Source organism: Somniosus microcephalus, unplaced genomic scaffold (genome assembly GCF_052327205.1).
Source record: "Somniosus microcephalus isolate GS21.2 unplaced genomic scaffold, FLI_Smic_1.0 unresolved_chr7, whole genome shotgun sequence".
Classification (NCBI taxonomy): Eukaryota; Metazoa; Chordata; class Chondrichthyes; order Squaliformes; family Somniosidae; genus Somniosus; species Somniosus microcephalus.
Genome location: NW_028225185.1, coordinates 6,312,747 through 6,325,038, shown reverse-complemented (window position 1 = coordinate 6,325,038; position 12,292 = coordinate 6,312,747). Strand labels below are relative to the sequence as shown.

At 54.1% G+C, this 12,292-nt stretch overlaps 1 protein-coding gene across 3 annotated transcripts in view; it reads right to left on the bottom strand.

The window, feature by feature from the left end:
• Positions 1-12,292, bottom strand: part of LOC147086430 (CUGBP Elav-like family member 3-B) — a 102,570-nt gene that overhangs the window by 12,953 nt on the left and 77,325 nt on the right. For all 3 annotated transcript variants that reach the window (XR_015075726.1, XM_085978532.1, XM_085978533.1), the window contains exons 10-13: positions 10,767-10,841; positions 7,962-8,048; positions 6,030-6,173; positions 4,572-4,707 (exon numbers count right to left, since the gene is read on the bottom strand). Coding sequence is in view for 2 of the 3 variants with exons in the window: in XM_085978532.1 (XP_085834658.1) it covers positions 4,580-4,707; positions 6,030-6,173; positions 7,962-8,048; positions 10,767-10,841 (434 nt within the window). In the remaining variant the exon portion in view is untranslated. The remainder of the gene's footprint in view (positions 1-4,571; positions 4,708-6,029; positions 6,174-7,961; positions 8,049-10,766; positions 10,842-12,292) is intronic.

Here is a 12,292-nt window from a genome sequence, read left to right as displayed (position 1 = left end):
ACACCCTTCAATATCCCACCCAGTCTAATCCCACTCTCCCCTCACTCTCCACACCCTTTAATATCCCACCCAGTCTAATCCCACTCTCCCCCTCACTCCCCGTACCCTTTAATATCCCACCCAGTCTAATCCCACTCTCCCCCTCACTCCCCGTACCCTTTAATATCCCACCCAGTCTAATCCCACTCTCCCCCTCACTCCCCGTACCCTTTAATATCCCACCCAGTCTAATCCCACTCTCCCCCTCACTCCCCGTACCCTTTAATATCCCACCCAGTCTAATCCCACTCTCCCCCTCACTCCCCGTACCCTTTAATATCCCACCCAGTCTAATCCCACTCTCCCCCTCACTCCCCGCACCCTTTAATATCCCACCCAGTCTAATCCCACTCTCCCCCTCACTCCCCACACCCTTTAATATCCCACCCAGTCTAATCCCACTCTCCCCCACTCCCCGTACCCTTTAATATCCCACCCAGTCTAATCCCACTCTCCCCCTCGCTCCCCACACCCTTTAATATCCCACCCAGTCTAAACCCACTCTCCCCCTCACTCCCCGCACCCTTTAATATCCCACCCAGTCTAATCCCACTCTCCCCACACCCTTCAATATCTCACCCAGTCTAATCCCACTCTCCCCCTCACTCTCCACACCCTTCAATATCCCACCCAGTCTAATCCCACTCTCCCCCTCACTCTCCACACCCTTCAATATCTCACCCAGTCTAATCCCACTCTCCCCCTCACTCTCCACACCCTTCAATATCTCACCCAGTCTAATCCCACTCTCCCCCTCACTCTCCACACCCTTTAATATCTCACCCAGTCTAATCCTACTCTCCCCCTCACTCCCCACACCCTTAAATATCCCACCCAGTCTAATCCCACTCTCCCCCCTCACTCCCCGTACCCTTTAATATCCCACCCAGTCTAATCCCACTCTCCCCCTCACTCCCCGCACCCTTTAATATCCCACCCAGACTAATCCCACTCTCCCCCTCACTCCCCGCACCCTTTAATATCCCACCCAGTCTAATCCCACTCTCCCCCTCACTCCCCGCACCCTTTAATATCCCACCCAGTCGAATCCCACTCTCCCCCTCACTCCCCGCACCCTTTAATATCCCACCCAGTCTAATCCCACTCTCCCCCTCACTCCCCATACCCTTTAATATCCCACCCAGTCTAATCCCACTCTCCCCCTCACTCCCCGCACCCTTTAATATCCCACCCAGTCTAATCCCACTCTCCCCCTCACTCCCTTTAATATCCCACCCAGTCTAATCCCACTCTCCCCCTCACACCCTTTAATATCCCACCCAGTCTAATCCCACTCTCCCCCTCACTCCCCGCACCCTTTAATATCCCACCCAGTCTAATCCCACTCTCCCCCTCACTCCCCGCACCCTTTAATATCCCACCCAGTCTAATCCCACTCTACCCCTCACTCCCTGCACCCTTTAATATCCCACCCAGTCTAATCCCACTCTCCCCCTCACTCCACGCACCCTTCAATATCCCACCCAGTCTAATCCCACTCTCCCCCTCACTCCCCGTACCCTTTAATATCCCACCCAGTCTAATCCCACTCTCCCCCTCACTCCCCGTACCCTTTAATATCCCACCCAGTCTAATCCCACTCTCCCCGTACCCTTTAATATCCCACCCAGTCTAATCCCACTCTGCCCCTCACTCCCCGCACCCTTTAATATCCCACCCAGTCTAATCCCACTCTCCCCCTCCCCGTACCCTTTAATATCCCACCCAGTCTAATCCCACTCTCCCGCTCACTCCCCACACCCTTTAATATCCCACCCAGTCTAATCCCACTCTCCCCCTCACTCCCCGCACCCTTTAATATCCCACCCAGTCTAATCCCACTCTCCCGCTCACTCCCCACACCCTTTAATATCCCACCCAGTCTAATCCCACTCTCCCCCTCGCTCCCCGCACCCTTTAATATCCCACCCAGTCTAAACCCACTCTCCCCCTCACTCCCCGCACCCTTTAATATCCCACCCAGTCTAATCCCACTCTCCCCACACCCTTCAATATCTCACCCAGTCTAATCCCACTCTCCCCCTCACTCTCCACACCCTTCAATATCTCACCCAGTCTAATCCCACTCTCCCCCTCACTCTCCGCACCCTTTAATATCCCACCCAGTCTAATCCCACTCTCCCCCTCACTCCCCACACCCTTTAATATCCCACCCAGTCTAATCCCACTCTCCCCCTCACTCCCCGTACCCTTTAATATCCCACCCAGTCTAATCCCACTCTCCCCCTCACTCCCCGTACCCTTTAATATCCCACCCAGTCTAATCCCACTCTCCCCCTCACTCCCCATACCCTTTAATATCCCACCCAGTCTAATCCCACTCTCCCCCTCACTCCCCGCACCCTTTAATATCCCACCCAGTCTAATCCCACTCTCCCCCTCACTCCCCACACCCTTCAATATCCCACCCAGTCTAATCCCACTCTCCCCCTCATCCCCGTACCCTTTAATATCCCACCCAGTCCAATCCCACTCTCCCCCTCACTCTCCACACCCTTCAATATCTCACCCAGTCTAATCCCACTCTCCCCCTCACTCCCCACACCCTTTAATATCCCACCCAGTCTAATCCCACTCTCCCCCTCACTCCCCGCACCCTTTAATATCCCACCCAGTCTAATCCCACTCTCCCCCTCACTCCCCGCACCCTTTAATATCCCACCCAGTCTAATCCCACTCTCCCCCTCACTCCCCGTACCCTTTAATATCCCACCCAGTCTAATCCCACTCTCCCCCTCACTCCCTGCACCCTTTAATATCCCACCCAGTCTAATCCCACTCTCCCCCTCACTCCCCACACCCTTCAATATCTCACCCAGTCTAATCCCACTCTCCCCTTCACTCCCCGTACCCTTTAATATCCCACCCAGTCTAATCCCACTCTCCCCCTCATCCCCGTACCCTTTAATATCCCACCCAGTCTAATCCCACTCTCCCCGCACCCTTTAATATCCCACCCAGTCTAATCCCACTCTCCCCCTCACTCCCCGCACCCTTTAATATCCCACCCAGTCTAATCCCACTCTCCCCCTCACTCCCCGCACCCTTTAATATCCCACCCAGTCTAATCCCACTCTCCCGCTCATTCCCCGTACCCTTTAATATCCCACCCAGTCTAATCCCACTCTCCCCCTCACTCCCCGCACCCTTTAATATCCCACCCAGTCTAATCCCACTCTCCCCCTCACTCCCCGTACCCTTTAATATCCCACCCAGTCTAATCCCACTCTCTCCCTCACTCCCCGCACCCTTTAATATCTCACCCAGTCTAATCCCACTCTCCCCCTCACTCCCCGTACCCTTTAATATCCCACCCAGTCTAATCCCACTCTCCCCCCATCCCCGCACCCTTTAATATCCCACCCAGTCTAATCCCACTCTCCCCCTCACTCCCCGCACCCTTTAATATCCCACCCAGTCTAATCCCACTCTCCCCCTCACTCCCCACACCCTTTAATATCCCACCCAGTCTAATCCCACTCTTCCCCCTCACTCCCTTTAATATCCCACCCAGTCTAATCCCACTCTCCCCCTCACTCCCCATACCCTTTAATATCCCACCCAGTCTAATCCCACTCTCCCCCTCACTCCCCGCACCCTTTAATATCCCACCCAGTCTAATCCCGCACCCTTTAATATCCCACCCAGTCTAATCCCATTCTCCCCCTCACTCCCCATACCCTTTAATATCCCACCCAGTCTAATCCCATTCTCCCCCTCACTCCCCATACCCTTTAATATCCCACCCAGTCTAAACCCACTCTCTCCCTCACTCCCCGCACCCTTTAATACTCCTCTGTTTCCAACCAAATATTGAAATGATGGTCTCTTTTTAATTATTTTAGGGATTCTTTTAAATCTGTGCCGTCTTGTTCCCATCTCACTGACCAGTGGAAACAATCCCTCACCCGCCTGCAACCCTCCCTAATCTCGAAGAACTCCTGGTGATAAATGCCCCAGCTTTACAAATCTTTCTTCAGCTTTGTAACCCTCCAATTCTGGGAAAGATCCCAGTGAATCTACGCTGCACATTTCCCCTTTCTTCCGCCTCCTTCCTATTAAGGGAGCGCCCACCCCTGTACCCAGGCCCCTCCACCTGGGGCCGAAGTCGGAGATTAACGTCCATTTTGTTTTTGCTCTCAGGCAGAGTTAGACACACTCCTTCCAGCTCAGCGCGACAGCGCACACGCCCGCCCCCACCCACCCACGGGGAGTCACGGTGAGAAGGCATTTCCGATCTGGGAGGGGGAGGGAAGTCTCTCTGCTGGCACAAAAATGGGGATGCGGAGCGGGGAAACGGACGATCCCAGGGCCGGAATCGGGCCCAGCGCTGATACGGAGCAGGGAAACCGCAAAAACCTGACGTTTGACGGCTCGCGGTTTGACTCCGGACGTTCTCTGCTCTTTAATTTAGCCTCGGGCCGACTGGCCGTCGCGTGGGTGTTTAGACCGCGGGCGGCTCGCGCTGCAGGGTGGGGGGTGTGGATCCTCGGCCTTTAATCTCACGTTACCTGCTCGCCTAGTACGGTCGGTTGGCGTCTTTCGGCCTCTTCAGCTGGACCTTTAACCTTTTCATGCCGATCTGGAAGCCGTTCATGGCTTGGATGGAGGCCTGGGCGCTGGCAGGATGGTCGAAGCTTACGAAACCTGGCCGGCATTGGGAGAGTCAAGACAGTCAGAGCCATGGCTTCAGCCTATCACCGCGCCCCTGGCACCCCGCTCCACCGTCCCCCCACCCCGCCACTCTCCCTGCGAGACCCAGTTCCACGGGCGGCCCTCCAGTACCTTTCCCTGACCGTCCTTTCGAAGGGGCGGTACTGAGGGAGAGCCGCACTGTCGGAGGGGCGGTACTGAGGGAGCGCCGCACTGTCGGAGGGATGGTACTGAGGGAGCGCCGCACTGTCGGAGGGGCGGTACTGAGGGAGCGCCGCACTGTCGGAGGGACGGTACTGAGGGAGCGCCGCACTGTCGGAGGGGCGGTACTGAGGGAGCGCCGCACTGTCGGAGGGACGGTACTGAGGGAGCGTCGCACTGTCGGAGGGGCGGTACTGAGGGAGCGCCGTACTGTCGGAGGGGCGGTACTGAGGGAGCGCCGCACTGTCGTAGGGACGGTACTGAGGGAGCGCCGCACTGTCGGAGGGGCGGTACTGAGGGAGCGCCGCACTGTCGGAGGGACGGTACTGAGGGAGCGCCGCACTGTCGGAGGGGCGGTACTGAGGGAGTGCCGCACTGTCGGAGGGGCGGTACTGAGGGAGCGCCGCACTGTCGGAGGGACGGTACTGAGGGAGCGCTGCACTGTCGGAGGGGCAGTACTGAGGGAACGCCGCACTGTCGGAGGGGCGGTACTGAGGGAGCGCCGCACTGTCGGGGAGTCAGTACTGAGGGAGCACTGCACTGTCGGAGGGGCAGTACTGAGGGAGCACCGCACTGTCGGAGGGGCAGTACTGAGGGAACGCCGCACTGTCGGAGGGACGGTACTGAGGGAGCGCCACACTGTCGGAGGTGCCGTCTTTTGGATAAGACGTTAAACCGAGGCCCCGTCTGCCCTCTCAGGTGGATGTAAAAAATCCCACGGCCACTATTGGAAGAAGAGCAGGGGGGAGTTCTCCCCGGTGTCCTGGGGCCAATATTTATCCCTCAACCAACATCACTAAAACAGATGATCTGGTCATTATCACATTGCTGTTTGTGGGAGCTTGCTGTGCGCAAATTGGCTGCCGTGTTTCCTACATTACAACAGTGACCACACTTCAAAAAAAGTCCTTCATTGGCTGTAAAACGCTTTGGGACGTCCTGAGGGGGTGAAAGGCGCTGGAGAAACACGAGTCTTTCTTTATATTCAAGAGAATTTAAACTCTAACTAGCAGTGTTAACCTCACCGGGAATCTTAGGGTGACATAAAGATTAAACAATGCCCTAAAAATGAATCTGGATTCGCCCCCGCCTCTCGGGGTTTTTTCGGCACTCACCGAAACATTTACTCTGATTCGTTGCCCGATCGACAAACACTTTTGCGGAAATGACATTCCCGAACGGCAGAAACATCTGGAGCAGCTCGAAGTCAGTGAATTCCTGAGGCAGGTGGTAGATGAAGATGTTGCAGCCTTCCGGACCTTCACGGGGCGAAACAGAGACACGTCACCACAGGGCAACGAAGGAATGATTCGACATTGGAGCTGTCGCCCCATCCCCAATTCCTCCCCCGATCCCTCCGCTTCCCCGCTCCCATCCCAACCCTCTCACACCCATCCTCCCCCGATCATACCTCCCGCCCCCCGCCGTATAAAATTCTGACAGGGCTAGACAGACTGGATGCAGGGAGGATGTTTCCCCTGGCTGGGGGGGGTCTAGAACGAGGGGTCACAGTCTCAGGATACGGGGTAGGACATTTAGGACTGAGATGAGGAGAAATGTCTTCACTCAGAGGGTGGTGAACCTGTGGAATTCTCTACCGCAGAAGGCTGTGGAGGCCAAGTCACTGAATATATTTAAAAAGGAGATAGATAGATTTCTAGACGCAAAAGTCTACATGGACTTCAGTAAGGCTTTTGACAACGTCCCGCATGGGAGATGGGTCAAGAAGGTAAGAGCCCATGGGATCCAGGGCAATTTGGCACATTGGATCCAAAATTGGCTTAGTGGCAGGAGGCAGAGGGTGATGGTCGAAGGTTGTTTTTGTGACTGGTAGCCTGTGTCCAGTGGGGTACCGCAGGGATCGGTGCTGGGTCCCTTGCTGTTTGTAGTGTACATTAATGATTTAGATATGAATGTAGGAGGTATGATCAGTAAGTTCGCAGATGACACGAAAATTGGTGGAGTGGATAATAGCGAGGAGGGAAGCCTCAGGCTACAGGACGATATAGACGGGTTGGTCAGATGGGCAGAACAGTGGCAAATGGAATTTAACCCTGAAAAGTGTGAGGTGATGCATTTTGGGAGGACTAACAAGGCAAGGGAATACACAATGAATGGTAGGACCCTAGGAAGGACAGAGGACCAGAGGGACCTTGGTGTGCATGTACATAGATCCCTGAAGGCAGCAGGACAGGTAGGTAAGGTGGTTAAAAAGGCATATGGGATACTTGCCTTCATTAGCCGAGGCATAGAATATAAGAGCAGGGAGGTTATGATGGAGCTGTACAAAACGCTAGTTAGGCCACAGCTGGAATACTGTGTGCAGTTCTGGTCGCCACACTATAGGAAGGATGTGATTGCATTGGAGAGGGTGCAGAGGAGATTCACCAGGATGTTACCTGGGCTGGAGCGCTTCAGCTATGAAGAGAGACTGGACAGGCTGGGGTTGTTTTCCTTGGAGCAGAGAAGGCTGAGGGGGGACCTGATTGAGGTGTACAAAATTATGAGGGGCATAGATAGGGTAGATAGAAAGGAACTTTTCCCCTTAGTAGAGGGGTCAGTAACCAGGGGGCATACGTTAAAGGCGCTATATAAATACAAGTTGTTGTTGTTGTATCTGGAGGTCCCGCACAGGCCGCTCAGCGATTTTTCGATGGGAAAAAAGCCACGCGTGAGCGGAAATCTGGACGGGCCGCGCCGCCAGTTAAAAGGGACAGCGCACGCAAAAAAAAATGAGCGTGAACACTGTCCCCTACCCTGCCCCGATCCCACCTCTCCCCTGCTCCTCTCCCCCAGCCCTCCCCCTTCCCAGTCTGCACCCCGCCCCACTGCCCCGCCTGAGCCCAGACAGGGCAGTGTCTGCATGGAGGGACCAGAGCCGAGAGCAGTCCCACAGACGCTCGATATCCGGAGCACGCCCAGCGCCCTCCCCACTCCCGTCACTCTGCCCCTCTCTAGTCCGGAGGTGTGGAGCCTGGCAGTTGCCTCAAGACCACGCCACGCCGCGCGCCCACTGCGCCCCTCGGAGCGAAGATTCTGCCACCTACCCTCTCGCTGCTGCTGCTGCTGAGACACGAGAGCTGGTTGCTGTGGAAACGCCTGGCTGACAATCCCGTAAGTGGCCGGATAGGCTGCTGTTAACAGACAGAAAAGGGGAACAGACTCAGCCGTCTGGGATACACCGTCTCCATCAGCACTTCTCTCCAAATCAGTGCTTGAACCTGGTATAATCGCTTTCAACACCACTCCCAGGGCAGGGACAGCACGGGTTAGATACAGAGTAAAGCTCCCTCTACACTGTCCCATCAAACACTCCCAGGGCAGGTACAGCACGGGTTAGATACAGAGTAAAGCTCCCTCTACACTGTCCCATCAAACACTCCCAGGGCAGGTACAGCACGGGTTAGATACAGAGTAAATCTCCCTCTACACTGTCCCATCAAACACTCCCAGGGCAGGTACAGCACGGGTTAGATACAGAGTAAATCTCCCTCTACACTGTCCCATCAAACACTCCCAGGGCAGGTACAGCACGGGTTAGATACAGAGTAAAGCTCCCTCTACACCGTCCCATCAAACACTCCCAGGCCAGGTACAGCACGGGTTAGATACAGAGTAAAGCTCCCTCTACACTGTCCCATCAAACACTCCCAGGGCAGGTACAGCACGGGTTAGATACAGAGTAAAGCTCCCTCTACACTGTCCCATCAAACACTCCCAGGGCAGGGACAGCACGGGTTAGATACAGAGTAAAGCTCCCTCTACACTGTCCCATCAAACACTCCCAGGGCAGGGACAGCACGGGTTAGATACAGAGTAAAGCTCCCTCTACACTGTCCCATCAAACACTCCCAGGGCAGGTACACCACGGGTTAGATACAGAGTAAAGCTCCCTCTACACTGTCCCATCAAACACTCCCAGGGCAGGTACAGCACGGGTTAGGTACAGAGTAAAGCTCCCTCTACACTGTCCCATCAAACACTCCCAGGGCAGGTAAAGCACGGGTTAGATACAGAGTAAAGCTCCCTCTACACTGTCCCATCAAACACTCCCAGGGCAGGTACAGCACGGGTTAGATACAGAGTAAAGCTCCCTCTACACTGTCCCCATCAAACACTCCCAGGGCAGGTACAGCACGGGTTAGATACAGAGTAAAGCTCCCTCTACACTGTCCCATCAAACACTCCCAGGGCAGGTACAGCACGGGTTAGATACAGGGTAAAGCTCCCTCTACACTGTCGCATCAAACACTCCCAGGGCAGGTACAGCACGGGTTAGATATAGAATAAAGCTCCCTCTACACTGTCCCATCAAACACTCCCAGGGCAGGTACAGCACGGGTTAGATACAGAGTAAAGCTCCCTCTACACTGTCCCATCAAATACTCCCAGGGCAGGTACAGCACGGGTTAGATACAGAGTAAAGCTCCCTCTACACTGTCCCATCAAACACTCCCAGGGCAGGTACAGCATGGGTTAGATACAGAGTAAAGCTCCCTCTACACTGTCCCCATCAAACACTCCCAGGGCAGGTACAGCACGGGTTAGATACAGAGTAAAGCTCCCTCTACACTGTCCCCATCAAACACTCCCAGGGCAGGTACAGCACGGGTTAGATACAGAGTAAAGCTCCCTCTACACTGTCCCATCAAACACTCCCAGGGCAGGTACAGCACGTGTTAGATACAGTAAAGCTCCCTCTACACTGTCCCATCAAACACTCCCAGGGCAGGTACAGCACGGGTAAGATACAGAGTAAAGCTCCCACTACACTGTCCCATCAAACACTCCCAGGGCAGGTACAGCACGGGTTAGATACAGAGTAAAGCTCCCTCTACACTGTCCCATCAAACACTCCCGGGGCAGGTACAGCACGGGTTAGATACAGAGTAAAGCTCCCTCTACACTGTCCCATCAAACACTCCCAGGGCAGGTGCAGCACGGGTTAGATACAGAGTAAAGCTCCCTCTACACTGTCCCATCAAACACTCCCAGGGCAGGTACAGCACAGGTTAGATACAGAGTAAAGCTCCCTCTACACTGTCCCATCAAACACTCCCAGGGCAGGTGCAGCACGGGTTAGATACAGAGTAAAGCTCCCTCTACACTGTCCCATCAAACACTCCCAGGGCAGGTACAGCACGGGTTAGATACAGAGTAAAGCTCCCTCTACACTGTCCCATCAAACACTCCCAGGGTAGGTACAGCACGGGTTAGATACAGAGTAAAGCTCCCTCTACACTGTCCCATCAAACACTCCCAGGGCAGGTACAGCACGGGTTAGATACAGAGTAAAGCTCCCTCTACACTGTCCCCATCAAACACTCCCAGGGCAGGTACAGCACGGGTTAGATACAGAGTAAAGCTCCCACTACACTGTCCCATCAAACACTCCCAGGGCAGGTACAGCACGGGTTAGATACAGAGTAAAGCTCCCTCTACACTGTCCCAGCCATTGTTTAGGGCTCTGTTGATGCACCGATGTAGAGGCTCTACGCTTGTACCTGTTAAATTACCCCAGACTGATTCTACCTGGGAGCCCCGGGGAGGCAGGTCCAATCAGTGTGGACTGGATTTGAGTCCGGCCCCGGGGGCTGTACGGAGATTATCAAATCCCACTGCTCCAGCTGGCTCGGTTTTGAACGCTGCACCTTGCTGTTTATCCTTTGAACGGCCGCTCTACAACGTCAGCTGGCCCTGCCGGTACTTTGACCGCCTGCCGCGGACAGGCCGGCACGATGGCGTGTTAACATGGGACGGCTCTGACTGACTGCGACACCTGAAGGCCACACGCTCGTCATTCATTGGGGGGCCGAGCAGCGCGAGGGTGGGGGGTGGGCGTGCGCTGTTACCTGTGTAGTGCTGCATTCCTGCGTACGCTTGTTGTAGGGGGTCCATGGCTGTGGCTGCAGCAGCCTGGCTTTGTGCTGCGGGATAAAGTACCGTGGATTAGTCGACTGTGTCGCTCAGCGTCCAGCTCTCTCAACCCAGCACCCGCCCACCCACACCCACCCACCTCACCCAGCACCCGGGCACCTTGTGCAGCACCCACCCACCCACCTAGCTCAGCACCCACCCACCTCGCCCATCCAACCACCCATCCAGCCACCTTGCCCACCCAGCCACCTCACCCAGCACCCGGGCACCTTGTGCAGCACCCACCCACCCATCTCGCCCACCCACGAACCTTGTGCAGCACCCACACCATAGAGACAGAGAGAGAGACTCAAAGAGACAGAGAGAGAGACACACACACACACACACACACACACACACAGAGGGATAGAGAGAGGGGAAAGCAATTAGCAATCAATCAACTCAAGCTCTCTTGGACACCTTTCTGGAAAATACATACACACACAATAAAGAAGGCGTAAACCAGGCAGTGAATAACCTAAATAATATTTTTGATAAGTTGGCATCAATGTCAAACTTGAAAGTTCGCAAGAATAAACCCAAAACAAAAAACTACGAAAAATGGTTTGACTCAGATTGCCAGAACATGAGGAAAAAACTCAGAAAAATATCAAACCAAAAACACAGACAGCCAGAAAACGAGGAATTACGCCTTGCTTATTGTCAGGCACTAACACAATACAAACGCACACTCAGAACCAAGAAAGAGCAGTATATTAAGAATACACTCAGCTCCATTGAGGAATCCATTGATTCCAATTGTTTCTGGGACAACTGGAATACACTACACAAAAAACAACACGACGAATTGGCCATTCAAAACGAAGACACATGGGAAAACCATTTTGAAAAATTATACCAGAAAAACACACTAAGCCCAGAGCAACACCAAATATGCAAAAAACTGGAAAATCTCGAATTTGCCATAAAAGATAACCAAAACCCGCTAGACCCCATAATAACTGAAAAAGAGCTAGTTGAAAAACTCAAGGACCTGCGACCAGGAAAAGCTTGCGGTGCAGACGGCATCCTAAGCGAGATGATTAAACACACGGACGATAAAATGAAATTGGCTATCCTAAAACTCTTCAACTTGGTTCTGAGTGTCGGTTACTTCCCTGATATCTGGAACAAAGGACTCATAACGCCCATATACAAAAGTGGAGACAAAGCTGACCCAAATAACTATCGAGGCATCTGTGTAAACAGTAACCTGGGGAAGGTATTCTGTAGTATCATAAACAAAAGACTTATAAACTTCCTTGAGGAGCACAATGTCTTGCGTAAAAGCCAAATTGGATTCCTACCAAACTATAGAACATCAGGTCATGGCCTAGAAATTCAGTGGGCTGCGCCACCAGTTAGCGCCCAAAGAGGGCACTCAGTGGCTTTAGCGCCACTGGCCACACCTACCGCGATATTTAGCGGGGCGCTAATGGCGGCGTTAGGCTGTAGCGCTGCG